Raw genomic sequence first — 27,686 nt, forward strand, 5'->3', positions numbered from 1 at the left:
CATCTGAAGTTCTTCAAAGGTAAATCATTTTATTTGAATGTTTTTCTGGTTTTTGTGAAAATGTTGCTTGCTGAATGTCAGGCATAATACTATGCTAGGCTATCAATAGTGTTACACAAATGCTTGTTTTGCAATGGTTGAGAAGCATATTTTTGAAAATCTGAGATGACAGTGTTGTTAACAAAAGGCTAAGCTTGAGAGCAAATAGATTTATTTCATTTCATTTGCGATTTTCATGAATAGTTAACGTTGCGTTATGCTAATGAGCTTGCGGATAGATTTACACAATCCTGGATACAGGTTTCTTTCGTAACTAAACGTGACGCAGAAAACGGAGCGATTTGTCCTGCACAAATAATCTTTTTGTAAAAACTGAACATTTGCTATCTAACAGAGTCTCCTCATTGAAAAAATCTGAAGTTCTTCAAAGGTAAATTATTTTATTTGAATGTTTTTCTGGTTTTTGTGAAAATGTTGCCTGCTGAATGCTAACGCTAAATGCTACGCTAGCTATCAATAGTGTTACACAAATGCTTGTTTTGCAATGGTTGAGAAGCATATTTTGAAAATCTGAGATGACAGTGTTGTTAACAAAAATCTAAGCTTGAGAGCTAGCATATTGATTTCATTTCATTTGCGATTTTCATGAATAGTTAACGTTGCGTTATGGTAATGAGCTTGAGGCTGTATTCACGATCCCGGATCCGGGATGGCTCATCGCAACAGGTTAACCTCTTGCTCCTACTTGACACGCAGGCGTCCCATCTAGACATCTGGAAATGCAAATGCGCTACGCTAAATGCTAATAGTACTCGTTAAAACTCAAACGTTCATTAAAATACACATGCAGGGTACTGAATTAAAGCTACACTCGTTGTGAATCCAGGCAACAAGTCAGATTTTTAAAATGCTTTTCGGCGAAAGCATGAGAAGCATTTATCTGATAGCATGTAACACCCCAAAAGACCCGCAGGGGACGTAAACAAAAATAATTAGCATAGTCGGCGCTACACAAAACGCACAAATAAAATATAAAACATTCATTACCTTTGACCATCTTCTTTGTTGGCACTCCTAGATGTCCCATAAACATCACTATTGGGTCTTTTTTCCGATTAAATCGGTCCATATATAGCCTAGATATCGATCTATGAAGACTGTGTGATCAAGGAAAAAAATAGCGTTTTGTAACGTAACGTAATTTTTTTAATTAAAAAAGTCGACGATAAACTTTCACAAAACACTTCGAAATACTTTTGTAATGCAACTTTAGGTATTAGTAAACGTTAATAAGCGATCAAACTGATCACGAGGAGATTTATTCTATAGCTGTACGTCTGGAAATAATGTCCGGGTAAATCTCAAACAAAATATCCGGTCGGAGACCGGAAGAAAGACGCTGCCTTGCGTCCGTTTGACCAAGAAACAAATCGTAGGCAAATGACAAGCCTGTTGACATCGTGTGGAAGCTGTAGGTATTGCAACCTCGGCCCCATTTAATGTGGTTCACCTTTATCAATGGGTTGAAGTCGCGCATGGATATATTTTTCCATTTTCAGTGATCAGATTTTCCTGCACTTTTCGATGAATCGCACGTTCTGTTATAGTCACAGCCGTGATTTAACCAGTTTTATAAACGTCTGAGTGTTTTCTATCCACACATACTAATCATATGCATATACTATATTCCTGGCATGAGTAGCAGGGCGCTGAAATGTTGCGCGATTTTTAACAGAATGTTCGAAAAAGTAGAGGGTCGACTTAAGAGGTTAAATGCTAGTAAAACCAAATGCATGCTTTTCAACCGTTCGCTGCCTGCACCCGCCCGCCCGACTAGCATCACCACCCTGGACGGTTCCGACCTAGAATATGTGGACAACTATAAATACCTAGGTGTCTGCTTAGACTTTAAACTCTCCTCCCAGACTCATATTAAACATCTCCAATCAAAAATCAAATCTAGAATCGGCTTTCTATTTTGCAACAAAACCTCCTTCACTCACGCCGCCAAACATACCCTAGTAAAACTGACTATCCTACCGATCCTCGACTTTGGCGATGTCATCTACTATAGCTTCCAACACTCTACTCAGCAAACTGGATGCAGTCTCTCACAGTGCCATCCGTTTTGTTACCAAATCACCTTATACCACCCACCACTGCGACCTGTATGCTCTAGTCGGCTGTCCCTCGCTACATATTTATCGCCAGACCCACTGGCTCCAGGTCATCTATAAGTCTATGCTAGGTAAAGCTCCGCCTTATCTAGTTAGTTGTTTAATGTAATGAAGTCTCTCTCTCCCCTCCAGGAGTCTCCCTCTCTCACTCCCCACCCCCCCTCTCTCCCCCCACCCCCTCTCTCTCCCCCACCCCCTCTCTCTCTCCTCCCACCCCCTCTCTCTCTCCTCACACCCCCCCTCTCTCTCCCCACCCCCTCTCTCTCTCCTCCCTGGTCAGGAAAACAACACCCACTGTAGCACACGTTCCAGCAGGTATATCTCACTGATCCTCCCCAAAGCCAACACCTCATTTGGCCGCCTTTCCTTACAGTTCTCTTCTGCCAGTGACTGGAACGAATTGCAAAAATCATTGAAGTTGGAGAGTTATTTCCCTCACCGACTTTAAACATCAACTATCTGAGCAAGCTAACCGATCGCTGCAGCTGTACATGGTCCATCTGTAAATAGCCCACCCAATCTACCTACCTCATCCCCATACTGTTTTTATTTATGTACTTTTCAAATCATCTGCTCATTTATCACTCTAGTGTTAATCTGCTAAATTGTAACTGTTCGCTCCTATGGCCTATTTATTGCCTACCTCCTCATGCCTTTTGCACACACTGTATATAGACTTTCTTTTTTCTACTGTGTCATTGATTTGTTTATTGTGTTACGGGCTTGTTTATTGTTTACTCCATGTGTAACTCTGTGTTGTTGTCTGCTTCACACTGCTTTGCTTTATCTTGGCCAGGTCGCAGTTGCAAATGAGAACTTGTTCTCAACTAGCCTACCTGGTTAAATAAAGGTGAAAAAATAATAATAATAATTCAATTAAGGAGAAGTATATCTAAAGTTCCATGCATAACAGTTGTATTTTCATCAACATTTATAATGAGTATTTCTGTAAATTGATGAGGCTCTCTGCAAAATCACTGCATGTTTTGGAAGCAAAACATTACTGAACATAACACACCAATGTAAAATGAGATTTTTAAAATATAAATATGCACTTTATCGAACAAAACATACATGTATTCTGTAACATGAAGTCCTATGAGTGTCATCTGATGAAGTTCATCAAAGGTTAGTGATTCATTTTATCTCTATTTGTGCTTTTTTTGACTCCTCTCTTTGGCTGGAAAAATGGCTGGGGTTTTCTGTGATTTGGTGGTGACCTAACATAAACGTTTGTGGAGCTTTCGCTGTAAAGCATTTTTGAAATCAGACACTGTGGCTGGATTAATGAGAATGGTATCTTTAAAATGGTGCCTAATACTTGTATGTTTGATAAATTTGATTTATGAGATTTGGCACCCTGCAATCTCATTGGCTGTTGGCGAGGGTTCACAGACAGGTTAATGTTTCTTATAAAAACAAGACATTTGGCAGTCGTCTTTCCTCAACTCTTAGCTAAGAGAGACTGGCATGCATAGTATTAATATTAGCCCTCTGATTAAAATGAAGAGCAAGACGTGCCGCTCCGTTCTTGGCCAGATGCAGCTTAACTAGGTCTTTCTTTGCAGCACTTGACCATATGACTGGACAATAATCAAGATAAGATAAAACTAGAGCCTGCAGGACTTGCTTTGTGGAGTGAGAAATAGAGCATATCTTTATTACGGACAGACCTCTCCCCATCTTCACAACATTGAATCTATGTTTTTACCATAACAGTTTACAATTTATTGGGCAAAACAATCTAAAACACAACCAAAACAAACTACAAATTGTTCAAACAAGTTTGTAGTCACAAGCTTGATGTAGTCATTGCGTGCTAGGAATATGAGACCAAATACTAAACTTTTGACTACTCTAATACAATATAAGTGAAGTGAAAACTTCTTCAAATGGTGTGACTACATACATAAAATGCTTTCATTTCTAAACAATAAAGCAGATATGTGTGAAAATACCCTCAAATAAAAGGTGACATTCTGTACTGATGCAACATATAAAACATGTAATCTCAGATCTATAGAGTCACATGTACACATGTTATCCTAACTATCAAAATAAATGGCGAGGCGAGTGTATATTATATGACAACTGATCTCAGTTCAAGTTAGATGCCCTATGTGTGGGGTAAAGTAGTAACTTGTTGAGCACTGTAGTAAATACTAACCGTGCTGCGAAGCTTCTCCAGTAGAATGTTCAGCTGGGTCTGTTGAGGTAAAAGAAAACCTTTGTTCAGTGATACAGACCAACTCCACAGACCTGTCTAGTCCAACACAGCATGAACACATGCTTATTAAAGGGTACTTGCTCCCTCTCTGCCTCCAGCGCTCCTGTCCAACACTCAAAACAGCTACTTAAGCAACAGTACAGCCGCGACAGACACACATTCATGGTTAAAGCGCATTGAAACGAAAGACAAAGACATTTTGTTTTAATGTATCATGCAAACAGGCCTAAATACAACACTGATAGGACCACAGGAACTGAGGGACAGACAGATGGATGCATGGTAGCCAACTAACTGGACACTGTGATGACAGAAAGATGGATGCATGGTAGCCAACTAACTGGACACTGAGATGACAGACAGATGGATGCATGGTAGCCAACTAACTGGACACTGTGATGACAGAAAGATGGATGCATGGTAGCCAACTAACTGGACACTGAGATGACAGACAGATGGATGCATGGTAGCCAACTAACTGGACACTGAGATGACAGACAGATGGATGCATGGTAGCCAACTAACTGGACACTGAGATGACAGACAGATGGATGCATGGTAGCCAACTAACTGGACACTGAGATGACAGACAGATGGATGCATGGTAGCCAACTAACTGGACACAGATGACAGACAGATGGATGGTAGCCAACTAACTGGACACAGATGACAGACAGATGGATGCATGGTAGCCAACTAACTGGACACTGTGAGATGACAGATAGATGGATGCATGGTAGCCAACTAACTGGACACTGTGAGATGACAGATAGATGGATGCATGGTAGCCTACTAACTGGACACTGTGAGATGACAGAAATATGGATGCATGGTAGCCAACTAACTGGACACTGTGAGATGACAGAAATATGGATGCATGGTAGCCAACTAACTGAGATGACAGACAGATAACCACTTGTTGGCCCCTCTGTCACTGATCTAGAGCTCTGGTTGCAAAACCCCTGGAACCTTCCCAAAATGTCCCGGTTTTCCAGAAATCCCAGTTGGAATTCCCTAATAAGTCCAGGAATTGTCCATACCGGTATTTCTGGAAAATCTGGGAAGTTACCATCATTTTGTAACCTTAATCTGCAGAGAGTTGTGTTTAACAGACAGACTGCTCTAGGGACATTAATATTTATAAACCCAGCAGGATATCTCAAATAAACAGCTGATAACGCTCTCTATCTCACCTTGTAACTCTGAGAACAGACAGGTACAAAACGCTGAATCACTGATTAGGCCTTAGTCAAGCTCTAAATCTTATGATCTACAGCATATCACTTTCTACAGTAACTACCTTATTAACAGTAGCTGCTTAATATGTACAGTAGCTGCCTGGCAGGCAGTCCTATTCGGTGCAACTGCCAACTGGCATGTACACTGCTCAATAAGTATCGTAATAATTTTATTATGGAATCATAAGAAGATAATGGGATTGTAGGGACAATTGCTCGGTGGACATTGATCCTGTCATTGAACATTTCTCTGATCCTATATGCTATGGTATCTCACTGCAAACTACACAACATTGCAAACTCTTCATACTACACTCCTGATAATGATATGAATAACATCTCAATTGATTGGAATTGGAAGCTGCCGACATCAAGATGTCATTAGCAAGTGTTGCAGTGATGCAGGAAACAAACGGCGATTAACAGGGAGACAGCACAGAACCAGGACTGGGGAGGTAGGGGACAGGGAAGGGGGTGACTGGAGGCAGTTAGCTGGAGAACAGCAGGGTGTTGCCTGCATTATTCACTGATGCATTGTGGGATTCATAGCACACAACGGAACAGGAGAAGTTACCTTACTCCCCTGACTGATTCTGATTTGAACCGCTATATGTATCTACTTTTCCTGTCTGTATTTCTCCCTCTCTCTACACAGCTTTTTGACTTTAAATCACAGCTATGATTTTATTTATTTTTTATTTCACCTTTATTTAACCAGGTAGGCTAGTTGAGAACAAGTTCTCATTTACAACTGCGACCTGGCCAAGATAAAGCAAAGCAGTGCGACACAAACAACAACAGAGTTACACATGGTATAAACAAACATCCAGTCAATAACACAATAGAGAAAAAGTCTATGTACAGTGTGTGCAAATAAGGTAAGATAAGGGAGGAAAGGCAATAAATAGGCCATAGTGGCGAAATAATTACAATTTAGCCATTCAAACACGAGTGATAGATGTGCAGAAGATGAATTTGCAAGTAGAGATACTGGGGTGCAAAGGAGCAAAAAAATAAATAATAACAGTATGGGGATGAGGTAGTTGGATGGGCTATTTACAGATGGGCTATGTACAGGTGCAGTGATCTGCTCTGACAGCTGGTGCTTAAAGTTAGTGAGGGAGATATGAGTCTCCAGCTTCAGTGATTTTTGCAATTCGTTCCAGTCATTGGCAGGAGGGAACTGGAAGGAAAGGCAGCCAAATGAGGAATTGGCTTTGGGGGTGACCAGTGAAATATACCTGCTGGAGCACGTGCTACGGGTAGGTGCTGCTATGGTGACCAGTGAGCTGAGATAAGGCGGGGCTTCACCTAGCAAAGACTTATAGATGACCTGGAGCCAGTGGGTTTGGCGATGAATATGAAGCGAGGGCCAGCCAACGAGAGCAAACAGGTAGCAGTGGTCGCATATGGGGCTTTGGTGACAAAACGGATGGCACTGTGATAGACTGTATCCAATTTGCTGAGTAGAGTGTTGGAGGCTATTTTGTAAATTACATCGCCGAAGTCAAGGTTCGGCAGGATAGTCAGTTCTACGAGGGTATGTTTGGCAGCATGAGTGTTGCGAAATAGGAAGCTGAATATAGATTTAATTTTGGATTGGAGATGCTTAATGTGAGTGTGGAAGGAGAGTTTACAGTCTAACCAGACACCTAGGTATTTGTAGTTGTCCACATAATCTAAGTCTGAACCGTCCAGAGTAGTGATGCTGGACGGGCGGGCAGGTGCGAGCAGCGATCGGTTGAAGAGCATGCATTTAGTTTTACTTGCATTTAAGAGCAGTTGGAGGCCACGGAAGGAGAGTTGTATGGCATTGAAGCTCGTCTGGAGGTTAGTTAACATAGTGTCCAAAGAAGGGCTAGCAGTATACATAATGGTGTTGTCTGCATAGAGGTGGATCAGAGAATCACCAGCAGCAAGAGCGACATCATTGATGTATACAGAGAAAAGAGTCGGCCCGAGAATTGAACCCTGTGGCACCCCCATAGAGACTGCCAGAGGTCCGGGCAACAGGCCCTCCGATTTGACACATTAGAACTCTGTCTGAGAAGTAGTTGGTGAACCAGGCGAGGCAGTCATTTGAGAAACCAGGGCGTGATGGGGGGTAGGGAAAGGATGGAGAGACAGAATGGAAGGAGGAACAGTGGGAAGGAGAGAGATGAGGAAGAACACATTAACAGAATGTAGAAACAAAATGAACTCTGGAAACTAAACCAGAGGAAGATTAAATCAAAACACATTATGCAACCCTGAAAAATAAGCTGCATTCAAATCTTCTAAAATTGTATGTATGTAACTTTTTGTAACTATTGTACTCCAACTTTCCTTCTTCTCCACTGTGTCTAGCAGTACCAATGATAGCTTACAATAACTGCTTATTAACATGAATGAATATTGCAGCACCTGAACGCTCCTCTGATTTCACTTACAACAGACACAGCATCTTAACACATCTTACAGGATCACAGTATAGAGTAAGAAAGTATCACAGTTATGACTATAAAGTAACAAAATAGCCTTGATGCTACTGTTTTGCATTTAAAATACACATATATATATATATACACAGTGCCTTGCGAAAGTATTCGGCCCCCTTGAACTTTGCGACCTTTTGCCACATTTCAGGCTTCAAACAAAGATATAAAACTGTATTTTTTTGTGAAGAATCAACAACAAGTGGGACACAATCATGAAGTGGAACGACATTTATTGGATATTTCAAACTTTTTTAACAAATCAAAAACTGAAAAATTGGGCGTGCAAAATTATTCAGCCCCCTTAAGTTAATACTTTGTAGCGCCACCTTTTGCTGCGATTACAGCTGTAAGTCGCTTGGGGTATGTCTCTATCAGTTTTGCACATCGAGAGACTGAAATTTTTTCCCATTCCTCCTTGCAAAACAGCTCGAGCTCAGTGAGGTTGGATGGAGAGCATTTGTGAACAGCAGTTTTCAGTTCTTTCCACAGATTCTCGATTGGATTCAGGTCTGGACTTTGACTTGGCCATTCTAACACCTGGATATGTTTATTTTTGAACCATTCCATTGTAGATTTTGCTTTATGTTTTGGATCATTGTCTTGTTGGAAGACAAATCTCCGTCCCAGTCTCAGGTCTTTTGCAGACTCCATCAGGTTTTCTTCCAGAATGGTCCTGTATTTGGCTCCATCCATCTTCCCATCAATTTTAACCATCTTCCCTGTCCCTGCTGAAGAAAAGCAGGCCCAAACCATGATGCTGCCACCACCATGTTTGACAGTGGGGATGGTGTGTTCAGGGTGATGAGCTGTGTGGCTTTTACGCCAAACATAACGTTTTGCATTGTTGCCAAAAAGTTCAATTTTGGTTTCATCTGACCAGAGCACCTTCTTCCACATGTTTGGTGTGTCTCCCAGGTGGCTTGTGGCAAACTTTAAACAACACTTTTTATGGATATCTTTAAGAAATGGCTTTCTTCTTGCCACTCTTCCATAAAGGCCAGATTTGTGCAATATACGACTGATTGTTGTCCTATGGACAGAGTCTCCCACCTCAGCTGTAGATCTCTGCAGTCCATCCAGAGTGATCATGGGCCTCTTGGCTGCATCTCTGATCAGTCTTCTCCTTGTATGAGCTGAAAGTTTAGAGGGACGGCCAGGTCTTGGTAGATTTGCAGTGGTCTGATACTCCTTCCATTTCAATATTATCGCTTGCACAGTGCTCCTTGGGATGTTTAAAGCTTGGGAAATCTTTTTGTATCCAAATCCGGCTTTAAACTTCTTCACAACAGTATCTCGGACCTGCCTGGTGTGTTCCTTGTTCTTCATGATGCTCTCTGCGCTTTTAACGGACCTCTGAGACTATCACAGTGCAGGTGCATTTATACAGAGACTTGATTACACACAGGTGGATTGTATTTATCATCATTAGTCATTTAGGTCAACATTGGATCATTCAGAGATCCTCACTGAACTTCTGGAGAGAGTTTGCTGCACTGAAAGTAAAGGGGCTGAATAATTTTGCATGCCCAATTTTTCAGTTTTTGATTTGTTAAAAAAGTTTGAAATATCCAATAAATGTCGTTCCACTTCATGATTGTGTCCCACTTGTTGTTGATTCTTCACAAAAAAATACAGTTTTATATCTTTATGTTTGAAGCCTGAAATGTGGCAAAAGGTCGCAAAGTTCAAGGGGGCCGAATACTTTCGCAAGGCACTGTATATATATATATATATGAGGTTGTAATAATACTGTAAATTGTGAAAATTATGATAATACCCTTTTAATGTAAGTGCTGTTTGAAAAGACAGCCTGAAATATTTGCCTGTTTTGGTGGGATGGAGTTTTGGCCAGCCTGGTGACATAACCAGAAATGATTTGATGTTGAGATAAAAACATCTAGACTGAACCTTTAAAATGGACATTTATACCCATTCCCCCTCAGTATTCCATGGCTGCATCAATGGCCCCCTATGCCCTATGGGTCCTGGTCAAAAGTAGCACACTTAATAGATAATAGTGTCCCATTTGGGATCCCTACCATGTTGAGAAGCACATTAATAAAGTGTGGAAGTAAAAGGCAGTAGATTAAAATTCGTCCTCACCTTGAATTTGTTGCCTACGCTGATGAAGCTGAGCTTGCCGGCCTTCTGTTTCGAGTCCTTGGTGTTGTTGGAGTTCTCAAAGAGCTCCCGGATAAACCGGTCCTTAGACTCACTCACTAGGCACTCCAGGGACATGTGCAGTGCATCATTGTTCTTCTCCACAAACTTGGTCTGCAATTCAGAGAAAATGTAGAACCTTGAAGATGCAGAAGCACACCCAGTTCAGAAAAATTATACTCTGGTTGGAAGATAAGTGGGGCACTTGTGATAAAAAAAAGTGAATTCCACATGCTGGGTTTTGTGCAGGTGTCAAAGAGGAGGAAAATGTTTGGTTGGAGATGCTGCAGTATAGGCCTACTACAAGGACATAGGGGATTACTTAAACAGACTGAAGTCTGATCATATAAAAAGGAGTAATGTTGATGTTTTCTAGCCTTCAGACATCCTGCGGTGTCATTTTGTGAACATAAATGTACCGTCTCGTAGCACACAGCTCCTGCAAAGTGTCTGATGATGAATCCCTCGTCATCCCTCACATTCCTGTGAACTTGCAGCTTTGATTTCCGGGGCACCTGAGGAACACATTTCACGCTATCCATTTTAAATAAGTGAAAGAAATACAACCACAGAGACAAGACTTATTCCAATGGCTTAACAAACCCACGACTGACATTACGGACGATAAAACACACACAACCTATAAGTACACAGAGAAAGGACATGAATCCTGGTTAAAGTAAGAACTCACGGTCAGTCGGAAGTGGTTCTTGTGTTTGTTGTGTACGGTCTCTGCAAAGTGCTGGTCACTGGGCTGAGGTAGACGGTTCTCTTCATCCAGGATGTCCAGGATGCCCACCAGCTTGGCCTCCACGAGGTCTGTAGACAGACACAGCGGTCAGGAGTCAGGGGTCAAGAGATCCCAAAATGACTGTATCCAATAAGTCAGTGCCTGTTGCTTCACGTATTTCATTAGGGGTTTAGTCTTTCTATAGTCCAGGGCCACTGACAGTGTAAGATATCCAATTACGCTAGGGAAGGGTGGTGTACCTGTCAAAAAACAATTTAAGGTGTAATAAAATAATGAAAATGTTTCAGTTCAGAATAGTCTGACCTTGATCTACACAGACCACTTTGCACGAGAGAACAACGGCTCATTAAGACATGACTGAATGACACATCCATAGTTAGAGCTGCAGTGACTCACTCTTTCCATAGGTTAGGAGAGAGAGAGAGAGAGAGAGAGAGAGAGGTGTTTAATGCATAGAAAAGTCAGTAAAAAAAAAAGAAATTGGGATGGAAAAATATTTGTAGATTTTCAAGTGATTGCATAGCCAATATACAGTGTAAATGGGGTCAGATTGCACTTCCTAAGGCTTCCACTAGATGTCAACAGTCTTTAGAACCTTGTTTCAGGCTTCTATTGTGAAAGGGGAGCGAATAAGAGCTGTTTGAACCAGTGGTCTGGCTGAAAGCCTTGAGTTTTGTCACGCGCACGGCCGTGAGCGCGAGCTCCATTCCCTTTCATTTCTAAAGCCAAAGGAATTGTCCGGAAGATTTATGATAAAAACATCTTAAAGATTGATTCTATACATAGTTTGACATGTTTCTACAAACTGTAATGGAACTTTTTTGTGCCCGGACTAAAACGCGTGACTAAACGCGTGAACAAAAAGGAGGTATTTGGACATAAAGATGAACTTTATCGAACAAAACAAACATTTATTGGAACAAACATTTATTGGAACAAACATTTATTGGAGACCTGGGAGTGCCATCAGATGAAGATCATCAAAGGTAAGTGATTCATTTGAATGCTATTTCTGACTTTTGTGACACCTGTCCTTGGTTGGAAAATGGATGTATGGTTTTCTGTGGCTAGGCACTGACCTAACATAATCACATGGTGTGTTTTTGTCGTAAAGCCTTTTTGAAATCTGACACAGTGGTTGCATTAAGGAGAAGTTTATCTTTAATCGCATGTATAACACTTGTATCTTAGATCAATGTTTATGATGAGTATTTCTGTAATTTGACGTGGCTCTCTGCACTTTCACCGGATGTTTGTTTGAGACAATACATTTTTGAACATAACGCGCCAATTTCAAATGAGGTTTTTGGACATAAACTTCCGGGTTGGAGCGAGCAGTCGCATCCGCACTTCGGTCTGCACTTCGGTCTGCAGGTAGTATAACTTTTCATTACATTTCATTATAGTACAACGGTTTGATTTGTCTAATCTTAGCAATTTCTTCTTAGCTAGCTACATAGCCGTCTTTGTATCAAAGATAATTGCGTAATTATCGTATATCGTCGTCCTAACGTATCTGCCCAGCAGCTAGCCAGCTAGCTAACGCCCACCGTCTACATAGCTAGCTACATAGCCGTCTCTGTATCAAAGATAATTGCGTAGATAATTGTGTAGTCTAGAGCGATTTTCTAGGTTACCGGTCGCATTCCGCCTCGCTCCACAGGTAGTATCACATTTTCATTTCATTTCATTACAGTACAACGGTTTGATTTGTTTGATCGTGGCTAGCTACATAGCTAGCTACATAGCCATCTCTGTATCAAAGATAATTGTGTAGTCTAGAGCGATTTTCTAGGTTACCTAGCCAGCTATTGTCGTTCTTTTAACGCAACATAACGTAATCAACACTGCTAGCTAGCCAGCTAGCCCCCGAATCAACAACGCAGCCACTGCCAGCTAGCCTACAAAGTCAACAACGCAGCCACTGCCAGCTAGCCTACTTCAGCAGTACTGTATGATTTTTAATCATTTTAGTCAATAAGATTCTTGCTACGTAAGCTCAACTTTCTGAACATTCGAGACGTGTAGTCCACTTGTCATTCCAATCTCCTTTGCATTAGCGTAGCCTCTTCTGTAGCCTGTCAACTATGTGTCTGTCTATCCCTGTTTTCTCCTCTCTGCACAGACCATACAAACGCTCCACACCGTGTGGCCGCGGCCACCCTAATCTGGTGGTCCCAGCGCGCACGACCCACGTGGAGTTCCAGGTCTCCGGTAGCCTCTGGAACTGCCGATCTGCGGCCAACAAGGCAGAGTTCATCTCAGCCTATGCCTCCCTCCAGTCCCTCAACTTCTTGGCACTGACGGAAACATGGATCACCACAGATAACACTGCTACTCCTACTGCTCTCTCTTCGTCCGCCCACGTGTTCTCACACACCCCGAGAGCTTCTGGTCAGCGGGGTGGTGGCACCGGGATCCTCATCTCTCCCAAATGGTCATTCTCTCTTTCTCCCCTTACCCATCTGTCTATCGCCTCCTTTGAATTCCATGCTGTCACAGTTACCAGCCCTTTCAAGCTTAACATCCTTATCATTTATCGCCCTCCAGGTTCCCTCGGAGAGTTCATCAATGAGCTTGATGCCTTGATAAGCTCCTTTCCTGAGGACGGCTCACCTCTCACAGTTCTGGGCGACTTTAACCTCCCCACGTCTACCTTTGACTCATTCCTCTCTGCCTCCTTCTTTCCACTCCTCTCCTCTTTTGACCTCACCCTCTCACCTTCCCCCTACTCACAAGGCAGGCAATACGCTCGACCTCATCTTTACTAGATGCTGTTCTTCCACTAACCTCATTGCAACTCCTCCAAGTCTCCGACCACTACCTTGTATCCTTTTCCCTCTCGCTCTCATCCAACACTTCCCACACTGCCCCTACTCGGATGGTATCGCGCCGTCCCAACCTTCGCTCTCTCTCCCCCGCTACTCTCTCCTCTTCCATCCTATCATCTCTTCCCTCTGCTCAAACCTTCTCCAACCTATCTCCTGATTCTGCCTCCTCAACCCTCCTCTCCTCCCTTTCTGCATCCTTTGACTCTCTATGTCCCCTATCCTCCAGGCCGGCTCGGTCCTCCCCTCCCGCTCCGTGGCTCGACGACTCATTGAGAGCTCACAGAACAGGGCTCCGGGCAGCCGAGCGGAAATGGAGGAAAACTCGCCTCCCTGCGGACCTGGCATCCTTTCACTCCCTCCTCTCTACATTTTCCTCTTCTGTCGCTGCTGCTAAAGCCACTTTCTACCACTCTAAATTCCAAGCATCTGCCTCTAACCCTAGGAAGCTCTTTGCCACCTTCTCCTCCCTCCTGAATCCCCCTCCCCCTCCCTCCTCCCTCTCTGCAGATGACTTCGTCAACCATTTTGAAAAGAAGGTTGACGACATCCGATCCTCGTTTGCTAAGTCAAACGACACCGCTGGTTCTGCTCACACTGCCCTACCCTGTGCTCTGACCTCTTTCTCCCCTCTCTCTCCAGATGAAATCTCGCGTCTTGTGACGGCCGGCCGCCCAACAACCTGCCCGCTTGACCCTATCCCCTCCTCTCTTCTCCAGACCATTTCCGGAGACCTTCTCCCTACCTCACCTCGCTCATCAACTCATCCCTGACCGCTGGCTACGTCCCTTCCGTCTTCAAGAGAGCGAGAGTTGCACCCCTTCTGAAAAACCTACACTCGATCCCTCCGATGTCAACAACTACAGACCAGTATCCCTTCTTTCTTTTCTCTCCAAAACCCTTGAACGTGCCGTCCTTGGCCAGCTCTCCCGCTATCTCTCTCAGAATGACCTTCTTGATCCAAATCAGTCAGGTTTCAAGACTAGTCATTCAACTGAGACTGCTCTTCTCTGTATCACGGAGGCGCTCCGCACTGCTAAAGCTAACTCTCTCTCCTCTGCTCTCATCCTTCTAGACCTATCGGCTGCCTTCGATACTGTGAACCATCAGATCCTCCTCTCCACCCTCTCTGAGTTGGGCATCTCCGGCGCGGCCCACGCTTGGATTGCGTCCTACCTGACAGGTCGCTCCTACCAGGTGGCGTGGCGAGAATCAGTCTCCTCACCACGCGCTCTCACCACTGGTGTCCCCCAGGGCTCTGTTCTAGGCCCTCTCCTATTCTCGCTATACACCAAGTCACTTGGCTCTGTCATAACCTCACATGGTCTCTCCTATCATTGCTATGCAGACGACACACAATTAATCTTCTCCTTTCCCCTTCTGATGACCAGGTGGCGAATCGCATCTCTGCATGTCTGGCAGACATATCAGTGTGGATGACGGATCACCACCTCAAGCTGAACCTCGGCAAGACGGAGCTGCTCTTCCTCCCGGGAAGGACTGCCCGTTCCATGATCTCGCCATCACGGTTGACAACTCCACTGTGTCCTCCTCCCAGAGCGCTAAGAACCTTGGCGTGATCCTGGACAACACCCTGTCGTTCTCAACTAACATCAAGGCGGTGGCCCGTTCCTGTAGGTTCATGCTCTACAACATCCGCAGAGTACGACCCTGCCTCACACAGGAAGCGGCGCAGGTCCTAATCCAGGCACTTGTCATCTCCCGTCTGGATTACTGCAACTCGCTGTTGGCTGGGCTCCCTGCCTGTGCTATTAAACCCCTACAACTCATCCAGAACGCCGCAGCCCGTCTGGTGTTCAACCTTCCCAAGTTCTCTCACGTCACCCCGCTCCTCCGCTCTCTCCACTGGCTTCCAGTTGAAGCTCGCATCCGCTACAAGACCATGGTGCTTGCCTACGGAGCTGTGAGGGGAACGGCACCTCAGTACCTCCAGGCTCTGATCAGGCCCTACACCCAAACAAGGGCACTGCGTTCATCCACCTCTGGCCTGCTCGCCTCCCTACCACTGAGGAAGTACAGTTCCCGCTCAGCCCAGTCAAAACTGTTCGCTGCTCTGGCCCCCCAATGGTGGAACAAACTCCCTCACGACGCCAGGACAGCGGAGTCAATCACCACCGTCCGGAGACACCTGAAACCCCACCTCTTTAAGGAATACCTAGGATAGGATAAAGTAATCCTTCTCACCCCCTTAAAAGATTTAGATGCACTATTGTAAAGTGGCTGCTCCACTGGATGTCATAAGGTGAATGCACCAATTTGTAAGTCGCTCTGGATAAGAGCGTCTCCTAAATGACTTAAATGTCATGTAAATGTATAAAGATGAACTTTATCGAACAAAACACACATTTCTTGTCTAACATGGAGTCCTGGGAGTGCCATCCGGTGAACATCATCAAAGGTTAGTGATTAATGTTAACGCTATTTTTGTCTTTTGTGACACCTCTCCTTGGTTGGAAAATGGCTGTATGGTTCTCTGTGGCTAGGCGCTGACCTAACATAATCGCATGGTGTTCTTTTGCCGCAAAGCCTTTTTGGAATCAGACACTGTGGCTGGATTAATAAGAAGTTTATCTTTAAAATGGTGTATAATACTTATATGTTGGAGGAATATTAATTATGAGATTTCTGTTGTTTGAATTTGGCGCCCTGCAGTGTCACTGGATATTGGTCAGGTGGGACGCTACCGTCCCATCCCACTGGTGCCAGACAGGTTAAAGAACGAACAATCACCTAAATCAATGATGCATTCAGAGGTGTTTTTGTCCCCTTTGATTCTGATATAATGTATGAGTCACTCAGATAGCATAAGCCATGGCAAGATGTATAGAATTTCAGGAAAGTAGCTTTAAAACTGCTCAAAAAATACCTCCAACCCATGACTAAATGTGTAGAACTGCAGGAAGTTAGCTTTAAATGGCAACATTCTCCAACAGCGGCCAATAGGACGGCCTCTAAGATTTTCCATCTGCGACGGCGACCGCGCCATTGACCACGCCCACTGCCACACCAAAGTGGTCCAGAAGAAACCCTAGAATGGAGCTTCTCACTGCCTATTTCCTCTTATGTGTCTTGGTCTAAACAACAGGTTGCTCAAACAGAGTGTGTTTGACACATACAAGCTCAAAGCTGCATATTCTTGGGATTTCTCGCCACAACGCCACAGGCGACCTATTACAGTATAATTACAATAGACCGTCCCTTAGACTTTTTTCCTCTGTCAATCCAGGAGGATATATAATCTCTCATACACAGCAATGCACAGTAATTGTGGGGGAGGAAGAGACCCCATTCCGCCGAGCCAGGCCCCATTCCGCCGAGCCAGGCCCCATTCCGCCGAGCCAGGCCCCATTCCGCCGAGCCAGGCCCCATTCCGCCGAGCCAGGCCCCATTCTCCCCGTCACATCCATTCCTCTCTCTGGCATCCTGCCACCATACAACACCCATATCTCAAACAGAGGAGAAAGTAAGTTTGGGTGTGCTTTGAAACAAAATACATCTACCTCCCATCAACAGGCTTTCTTTCAGTTGACCATGTAATATAACTCAGGGTCAAGGCTCTGGGTCAGCGCTCAAGAGTTTAACTTCTCTCAGAGAAAAAAGCTGTTTCAGCTTCCCACGCAGAGACAGATCTCTAGTCAGAAGAACATGGAATGGCAACACATTGATAAAACAGGGGGAAAACACTGGAAACTAGGTGGAGGATACTGTACGTAGGCTAACCCTCTGAAATGATGTGTATGAAATGGTATTAAGATTAGACAAACCTATGCAGTCCTGATTGTCGACGTACCGGACCTCGTTCACTCCAAGGCCCTCCTTCTGATACAGCTCTTGTTCCTAGAATTTGAAACAGAACCGTTCCAATAACAAACATTTATAATGACCTTCAGAACGACATTCAGAATATAATTGAATATGGTTTATTATACAAGATAGTTCTCTACTATAATGAGGCCAAAGACTCCAATGTATTCAAATAAATCTGTCAAGAGTTGCCTTTCTATCTATTGTGCAATAACACATTACTTTACCAAGGTCTCTGACTAGGGTTGCAAAGTTACGGGAATGTTCAATAAATTCCCTGGTTTCCCCAAATCCCAGTTGGAGGATTCCTCAAATCAGGAAGGAATAAGCAGGAAATCCAGAATCATCCAAAGAGGATTTCTGGAAAACCAATTTTGCAACATCATCTCTGACAAATATAACTGAATCCAAATGTCAAGGTTTCCTTCTGCTTGTTGTAAACACCTGGGCTCATTCTCAGTTAATCTTTTCTCGATTTCTTGCATCCTCTCTTCTCGCCTCCTTCTCAAAACGCATTGAACAAGGTCTGATGGGAGGGACCCATGGACATTCCCTTCAAATAAGGAGGCGAGGAGATGCTAGGAATCGCAGAAAGACAACTTGAAGTTGAGCCCTGGTTTGACAACTGGGATGTCAGTTAAGGAGGCAGGGACATTGGGGTGAACACACACAGACCTTGGAAGAAGCACTCACCTCTTTCAGAATGCGCTCGTTGAAGAACTGCTGCAGCTTCTCATTACAGTAGTTGATGCAGAACTGCTCAAAGCTGTTGTGCTCAAAGTACTCTGGAAGAGAGACATCAGGAAACGAAAACACATTAAAAAAACCAAGCACTTTAGCTGTAAACCACCACTGTCTCTGACTAATGGACTCGTGCAATTATATGCAATGTGTGGTTCATGTTATGTTCTGTATAATGTTGTCTCGTGGGGAAATGTCTGTTGTTGTTGAAGTTGTTTTATGGACAATTAGGCTGTAAAACCATTTCTCCCCTGAGGGATAATAAAGTGTGCTACTACTATCATATCATATGGCATCGTGTATCACATCCATAGAACACATATGCCCAGTGCCTTCAGAAAGTATTCACACCCCTTGACTTTTTCCACATGTGTTACAGCCTGAATTTAAAATTGATTGAATTGAGATGTTGTGTCACTGGCCTACACACAATACCCCATAATGTCAAAGTGGAATTGTTTCTTTTTTTAAATGAAACGCTGAAATTTCCTAAGTCAATAAGTATTCAACTCCTTTGTTATGGCAAGCCTAAATAAGTTCAAGAGTTAAAATATGTCACATATTCACATAATAAGTTGCACGGACCTAAGAGAATAACATAGCATGGCAGCAACACATGAAACACAGCATGGATGGTAGCAGCACAACATGTCAGCAGCACAAAACATGGTACAAACATTATTGGGCACAGACAACAGCACAAAGGGCAAGAAGGTAGAGACAATACATCTCGCAAAGCAGCCACAACTGTCAGTAAGAGTGTCCATGATTGAGTCTTTGAATGAAGAGATGGAGATAAAACTGTACAGTTTGAGTGTTTTTTGCAGCTCGTTTTGAATGAATGCCTCATCTCTGTACCCCACACATACAATTATCTGTAGGGTTTCAAAACACAGATTCAACCACAAAGACCAGGTAGGATTTCCATGCCTTGCAAAGAAGGGCAACTATTGGTAGATGGGTAAAAAAAAGCTGACAAAAAAGCTGAATATCCCTTTGAGCATGGTGAAGTTATTCATTACACTTTGGATGGTGTATCAATACACCCAGTCAATACAAAGATACAGGTGTTCTTCCTAACTTGCCGGAGAGGAAAGATACAGCTCAGGGACTTCACCATGAGGCCAATGGTGACTTTAAAGCAGTTACACAGTTTAATGGCTGTGATAGGAGAAAACTGAGGATGGATCAATAACATTGTAGTTGCTCCACAATACTAACCTAATTGACAAAGGAAAGATGGAAGCATGTACAGAAAACAAATATTCCAAAACATGCATCCTATTTGCATTAAGGCACTAAAGTAATACTGCTAAAACTTATGTGCCAAAGCAATTCACTTTCTGTCCTGAATACAAATTGGGGCAAATCCAACTCAACACATTACAGAGTACCACTTTGAATATTTTCAAGCATAGTGGTGGCTGCATCATGTTATGGGTATGCTTGTAATCGTTCAGGGCTGCTTGTAATCATTAAAGACGAGTTTTTCAGGATGAAAAAAAAAACAGAATCCTAGAGGAAAACCTGGTTCACTCTACTTTCCAACCGACTCTGAGATTAATTCCCCTTTCAGCAGAACAATAACCTGAAACACAAGGCCAAATCTACACTGGAGTTGCTTACCAAAAATACTGAATTTTCCAGAGTTACAGTTTTGACTTAAATCTGCTTGAAAATCTATGGCAAAACCTGAAAATAGTTGTCTAGCAATGATCAACAACCAATTTGACAGAGTTTGAAGAATTTTGAAAAGAAAAATGGGCAAATGTTACACAATCTAGGTGTGGAATGCTCTTAGAGACTTACCCAGAAAGACTTGCAGCTGTAATCGTTGGCAAAGGTGCTTCAACAAAGTATTGACTCAGGGGTGTGAATACTTACGTAAATCAGATATTTCTGAAAACCTTTTTTAAATACATTTGCAACAATTTCTAAAAACAAACTTCGCAATTATGGGGTATTAAGTGTAGATGGGTGAGATGTATTTACATTTATTTTTATAAACGTTGAATTCAGGCTGTAACACAACAAAATATGGAATAAGTCAAGAGGTATGAATACTTTCTGAAAGCACTGTACATAGGGCACATAGAAGGGGTACAGACCGAAGCCTGCGATATCCAGAACCCCGATGAAGTTGGCAGAAGAGTGGAAGGGGAAGCACTGGTTGACCCTGGTGACCACGTGGTCAAACAGCCGGCTGTACACAGCCTTGGCCAGGGCGTCCCGTGCGTTGTTTGCCTGCTCCACTTTCAGTGGCACTCTGGAGGGAGAGAGAGGGGGGAGAGAGAGAGAGCAAGAGCGAGAATGAGCACATCACTGAACTGAAATGAATAATCTTGACTTTTCAGTACGCAAAGCACATTTCTGTGAATAACATACAATGAAGTATATCTGATCTAAATTGAATTAATCGCACGAGGGGAAATTGGATTTGTCAACAGCAAATAAACATACAGCCACAACGTATAAACCTGAGCACTGGTGAAAGAAGTAGCCCACAACTCAAAGACGACAGAGTCACTCACTAATCCCATCCATTCACCACCGTGGGTCTGCAGAACTGTTCAGGGGCCTGCTCGGTTTCCCAAGAGGATAATTGCATTATTGATATCTTGGGAGAAAAGAGAGACTGTAATATGATAAGGAGCCATAACAATGACAGAAGGTATGAGCATCATAGCTCTGTGTAGGTATTACAACTGCCTGGGAGCTCTGACTGCAGTCAAGTATGCAGCTCAATAATTACAGACCATAGAGAGATGGCTAAGAATGAAGAGGAATGGAAAAAACATACAATATGAATACCCCGTGGACTTAAAGTTTCTCAACAAGCTTTACATCTGCCCTTTTCTTTACAAAACAGCATTGTCATGCACTCTAGGCATGACAGAAAATAACTCATTCTCTATCTGTGGGACTTAGCAGTTCTCTGAGTACTTCATGTCTATGTCCAAGTCTCTCTCTCTCATATATATATATATATATACATACACTGCTCAAAAAAATAAAGGGAACATTTAAACAACACAATGTAACTCCAAGTCAATCACACTTCTGTGAAATCAAACTGTCCACTTAGGAAGCAACACTGATTGACAATACATTTCACATGCTGTTGTGCAAATGGAATAGACAACAGGTGGAAATTATAGGCAATTAGCAAGACACCCCCAATAAAGGAGTGGTTCTGCAGGTGGTGACCACAGACCACTTCTCAGTTCCTATGCTTCCTGGCTGATGTTTTGGTCACTTTTGAATGCTGGCAGTGCTTTCACTCTAGTGGTAGAATGAGACGGAGTCTACAACCCACACAAGTGGCTCAGGTAGTGCAGCTCATCCAGGATGGCACATCAATGCGAGCTGTGGCAAGAAGGTTTGATGTGTCTGTCAGCGTAGTGTCCAGATCATGGAGGCGCTACCAGGAGACAGGCCAGTACATCAGGAGACGTGGAGGAGGCCGTAGGAGGGCAACAACCCAGCAGCAGGACCGCTACCTCCGCCTTTGTGCAAGGAGGAGCGCATTGCCAGAGCCCTGCAAAATGACCTGCTGCAGGTCACAAATGTGCATGTGTCTGCTCAAACGGTCAGAAACAGACTCCATGAGGGTGGTATGAGGGCCCGACGTCCACAGGTGGGGGTTGTGCTTACAGCCCAACACTCTGCAGGACGTTTGACATTTGCCAGAGAACACCAAGATTGGCAAATTCGCCACTGGCGCCCTGTGCTCTTCACAGATGAAAGCAGGTTCACACTGAGCACATGTGACAGACGTGACAGTCTGGAGAACGTTCTGCTGCCTGCAACATCCTCCAGCATGACCGGTTTGGCGGTGGGTCAGTCATGGTGTGGGGTGGCATTTCTTTGGGGGGGCCACACAACCCTCCATGTGCTCGCTAGAGGTAGCCTGACTGCCATTAGGTACCGAGATGAGATCCTCAGACCCCTTGTGAGACCATATGCTGGTGCGGTTGGCCCTGGTTTCCTCCTAATGCAAGACAATGCTAGACCTCATGTGGCTGGAGTGTGTCAGCAGTTCCTGCAAGAGGAAGGCATTGATGCCCCCCCCCCCCCCCCCCCCCCCTTAAAAGATTTAGATGCACTATTGTAAAGTGGCTGTTCCACTGGATGTCTTAAGGTGAACGCACCAATTTGTAAGTCGCTCTGGATAAGAGCGTCTGCTAAATGACTTAAATGTAAATGTAAATGTAATGCTATGGACTGGCCCGCCCGTTCCCCAGACCTGAATCCAATTGAGCACATCTGGGACATCATGTCTCGCTCCATCCACCAATGCCACGCTGCACCACAGACTGTCCAGGAGTTGGCAGATGCTTTAGTCCAGGTCTGGGAGGAGATCCCTCAGGAGACCATCCGCCACCTCATCAGGAGCATGCCCAGGCATTGTATGGAGGTCATACAGGCATGTGGAGGCCACACACACTACTGAGCCTCATTTTGACTTGTTTTAAGGACATTACATCAAAGTTGGATCAGCCTGTAGTGTGGTTTTCCACTTTCATTTTGAGTGTGACTCCAAATCCAGACCTCCAAGGGTTAATAAATTTGATTTCCATTGATCATTTTTGTGTGATTTTGTTGTCAGCACATTCAACTGTAAAGAAAAAAGTATTTAATAAGAATAGTTCATTCATTCAGATCTAGGATGTGTTATTTTAGTGTTCCCTTTATTTTTTTGAGCAGTGTATATATATATATATATATATATATATATATCCTGTCCCCCCATGCACCTCCATTCAGCACTGGCTGATGTGTTGAGACGATAGCCACATTCCACAAGATAAGGACTCTCCATGATAACCTAATCCATTATGACCCCATCCTCACCCCACCTCCCCAACTCGTTTTACACCCTTGACCCCCAGCGCTCAGTACACACCTGGCCTCGCTCTTTCGCTCTACCACACCGCATGTTTAATTCATTATCCCCTTACTTCTTCCAGCCAGTGAGAAGAGCCCATAGCCCCCAGTTAAAACATTTGAATACAAAGGTTAAGTCTTGGCCTCTCATTTAAAAACCAAGAGGTTTGCCATCGCACTAACAGTAGCGGTGACGCGTATACCCCCTATGAAGCCCACATGCTCTATGAGCTCCATAACATACTCTCCGGCACCATGTTCTCAGATGTAATCAGGAAGTTGAGAAGCTCACATCTCATTAAATTAGCTTTAAATGAGTCTGTGTGGTGAACATGTAAATGGGTTTGCTGAGAGAGTGGAAGACTGTACCCCTGCCCTCGCTGAACTACAGAGTCCGCCACAGAACTCACCATGGTGGGGTAAACGATTAACGTCCCTTTCTCCCACTCTCTGCCTCGCACATATAAACACCTTAAAGCTAGTCCCCAAACAAACTAACATTTAGCTAGCTACGGCTTTCCCCCTTACATAAGTAATAAAAATAGACCCGCTATAGTGGTGTACCCGCAGACAGAGAGACGTTTGAAATCCACACCAACCCTTTATAAGACACTTACTGCAACTATACTCATACATTGCTATTAATTAAACAGAAGACTATTTACATTTTAGTCATTCAGAAGACACTCTTATCCAGAGTGATTTACAGTACTGAATGCATACCTTTATGTACTAGCCCCCCGTGGGAATCGAACCCACAACCCTGGTGTTGCAAGCGCCATGCTCTAACTACTAAGCTACACGGGACCACAAAGTACTGTACACCACTAACTCATTGCTTATTATTATGCCCTCTTAATGAAACATGAGAGCTCTCCCTCTCACCACAGCATGCATACAGACCTTGGCCCTGGTCAAAAGTAGTGCACTATATGTAGGAAACAGGGTGTCATTTAGGACGCACTCATAAAGGCACAGCCAGGCCCATATAAACCAGCACTTCAAGCACAAGTACTGTGTAAAAGTGTCTCTCGCTCCACAGATAAAACAACAGACAAGCATTAGTGTGGGAGGGTGGTTGGGAGGGTAATTGCAGGTAGCGAGTGGCTTGGCATTCAGGTTGGCGAGCCGAGGGAGTGCCAAGCTGCCCGTACAACAATCACAGTCAGGCATTAGAAAGACTGAGCCACAGCTAAATTACATGCAAGGCCTTGGCGTAGATAGAGATAAGGACTGTTTCCGAAATGGCACCCTATTTCCTATAGTGCTCTTTCGAATGTAGTGCACTATACAGGGCAGGGATCATCAACTAGATTCAGTCGCGTGCAGATGTTTTCTTGAGCATATGGTCAGGGGGCCGGAACATAATTACATAATTTGTAGACTGCAAATTGACCACAAGACGATTTAACAGACCGCCCAAAAATATATAATATTTGACTAAAATATGACTTATCTCTTGCGCAAATAGCCTACAACTATGTCTGTCCGGAGCTCACTGGAGCAGAAACTCTAAAGGTCCAGAATACGTTTGCAACATGACCGTATTGTTTCCCCACAGCAACATGACCGTATTGTTTCCCACAGCAACATGACCGTATTGTTTCCCACAGCAACATGACCGTATTGTTTCCCACAGCAACATGACCGTATTGTTTCCCACAGCAACATGACCGTATTGTTTCCCACAGCAACATGACCGTATTGTTTCCCACAGCAACATGACCGTATTGTTTCCCCACAGCAACATGACCGTATTGTTTCCCACAGCAACATGACCGTATTGTTTCCCACAGCAACATGACCGTATTGTTTCCCCACAGCAACATGACCGTATTGTTTCCCACAGCAACATGACCGTATTGTTTCCCACAGCAACATGACCGTATTGTTTCCCACAGCAACATGACCGTATTGTTTCCCCACAGCAACATGACCGTATTGTTTCCCCACAGCAACATGACCGTATTGTTTCCCACAGCAACATGACCGTATTGTTTCCCCACAGCAACATGACCGTATTGTTTCCCACAGCAACATGACCGTATTGTTTCCCACAGCAACATGACCGTATTGTTTCCCACAGCAACATGACCGTATTGTTTCCCCACAGCAACATGACCGTATTGTTTCCCCACAGCAACATGACCGTATTGTTTCCCACAGCAACATGACCGTATTGTTTCCCACAGCAACATGACCGTATTGTTTCCCACAGCAACATGACCGTATTGTTTCCCCACAGCAACATGACCGTATTGTTTCCCCACAGCAACATGACCGTATTGTTTCCCACAGCAACATGACCGTATTGTTTCCCACAGCAACATGACTGTATTGTTTCCCACAGCAACATGACCGTATTGTTTCCCACAGCAGCATGACCGTATTTTTCCCACAGCAACATGACCGTATTGTTTCCCCACAGCAACATGACCGTATTTTTCCCACAGCAACATGACCATATTGATTCTTCTCTGCATGTAATACTGTGATTCTCTCTCCTCTCCAATGCTCAGCCCTACCTCTACCAATGTGTTCTATCATCAACAGGAAAAGTATGGTAGGGCTGAGGATGCATGCTTGGCTGCTGCTGGCTGATGCTGCTGTGTGTGTGTGTGTGTGACAGAATGGCGCTCCTATTTTTAACTCTCAGCACAATACCCACTGGGAGTGATGTCGGTCGGTCGGTCGGTCGCACACACACACACACACACACACACACACACACACACACACACACACACACACACACACACACACTTAGGTTGGAGTCATTAAAACTCATTTTTTAACAACTCCACAAATGTATTGTCAACAAACTATAGTTTTGACAAGTCGGTTAGGACATCTACTGTTCTATTGTTTACAAACAAATTAATTCACTGTATCACATTCCCAGTGGGTCAGAAGTTTACATACACTAAGTTGACTGTGCCTTTAAACAGCTTGGAAAATTCCAGAAAATGATGTCATGGCTTTATAAGTTTCTGTTAGGCTAATTGAAATTATTTGAGTCAATTGGAGGTGTACTTCTGGATGTATTTCAAGGCCTACCTTCAAACTCAGTGCCTCTTTGCTTGACATCATGGGAAAGACCTCAGAAAAATAATTGTAGACCAGTAAAACAGGTCCTATATCGACATAACCTGAAAGGCCGCTCAGCAAGGAAGAAGCCATAAAAAAGCCAGACTACGGTTTGCAACTGCACATGGGGAAAAGATTGTACTTTTTGGAGAAATGTCCTCTGGTCTGATGAAACAAAAATAGAACTGTTTGGCCATAATGACCATCGTTATGTTTGGAGGACATCAGTCAGGAAGTTAAAGCTTGGTCGCAAATGGGTCTTCCAAATGGAGAATGACCCCAAGCATACTTCTAAAGCTGTGGCAAAATGGCCTAAGGACAACCAAGTCAAGGTATTGGAGTGGCCATCACAAAGCCCTGACCTCAATCCTATAGAACATTTGTGGGCAGAACTGAAAAAACATGTGCGAGCAAGGAGGCCTACAAACCTGACTCAATTACACCAGCTCTGTCAGGAGGAATGGGCCAAAAATTCACCCAATTTATTGTGGGAAGCTTGTGGAAGGCTACCTGAAATGTTTGAACCAAGTTAAACAATTTAAAGGCAATGCTACCAAATCGTAATTGAGTGTATGTAAACTTCTGACCCACTGGGAATGTGATGAAAGAAATAAAAGCTGAAATACATCATTCTCTCTACTATTATTCTGACATTTCACATTCTTAAAATAAAGTGGTGATCCTACCTGACATAGGACAGGGAATATGTACTAGGATTAGATGTCAGGAATTGTGAAAAACTGAGTTTAAATGTAATTGGCTAAGGTGTATGTAAACTTCTGACTTCAAATGTAGGTGCACTGTGCATTTCACAACTTTTGACCAGGGCTATGGTGACTTACTTGATAACTGTTCCTTTGGCGCCCCCTGCTGTGGTGAGCATGACCCTTGACGTGAGGCTGACACTCAGGTCCTGCTCTCCCAGACCCAGCAGCTCAGCACAGTACTCCACCGTCTGGCTTGACTGGTTCTTTATAGTGCAGCCACCTGGTGGGACAGACATACAGAACGGTAACGTTATGAGTCATTTAGTAATGTTGTTAGTAACATTGTGAGGACGATGTTTATGGGGGGGGCTGAAAGCCACTACGTACAAGTTTTACTCTGATGTTAAAAATAAATGGCTTATTCCCATAGAAATGTGATCCTCCTCTGGGTTGTGTGGAACAACATGTGTAATGTGGAGTCAGTGAGAAGAGGAGAGCCCAAGACATTCACACCGTAATGCATCAGCCCTGGAAAATGAGAGAATACTAACTTGCTCTAACAATACAAATATACAAGATGA

The 27,686-nt window shown here is 43.7% G+C and overlaps 1 protein-coding gene across 4 annotated transcripts in view; it reads right to left on the reverse strand.

Annotated features, from left to right (window-relative positions):
- The window catches only part of LOC115107637 (unconventional myosin-VI-like), a 157,375-nt gene that overhangs the window by 60,416 nt on the left and 69,273 nt on the right, over nucleotides 1-27,686 (reverse strand). For all 4 annotated transcript variants that reach the window (XM_065008696.1, XM_029631094.2, XM_065008694.1 and 1 more), the window contains exons 12-19: nucleotides 27,241-27,385; nucleotides 20,533-20,690; nucleotides 18,377-18,468; nucleotides 17,644-17,716; nucleotides 10,971-11,098; nucleotides 10,699-10,794; nucleotides 10,223-10,393; nucleotides 4,345-4,383 (exon numbers count right to left, since the gene is read on the reverse strand). In XM_065008696.1, coding sequence (XP_064864768.1) covers nucleotides 4,345-4,383; nucleotides 10,223-10,393; nucleotides 10,699-10,794; nucleotides 10,971-11,098; nucleotides 17,644-17,716; nucleotides 18,377-18,468; nucleotides 20,533-20,690; nucleotides 27,241-27,385 — 902 coding nt within the window. The remainder of the gene's footprint in view (nucleotides 1-4,344; nucleotides 4,384-10,222; nucleotides 10,394-10,698; nucleotides 10,795-10,970; nucleotides 11,099-17,643; nucleotides 17,717-18,376; nucleotides 18,469-20,532; nucleotides 20,691-27,240; nucleotides 27,386-27,686) is intronic.

The sequence above is a fragment of the Oncorhynchus nerka genome, linkage group LG24 (assembly GCF_034236695.1).
Source record: "Oncorhynchus nerka isolate Pitt River linkage group LG24, Oner_Uvic_2.0, whole genome shotgun sequence".
In the NCBI taxonomy this organism is placed as follows: domain Eukaryota; kingdom Metazoa; phylum Chordata; class Actinopteri; order Salmoniformes; family Salmonidae; genus Oncorhynchus; species Oncorhynchus nerka.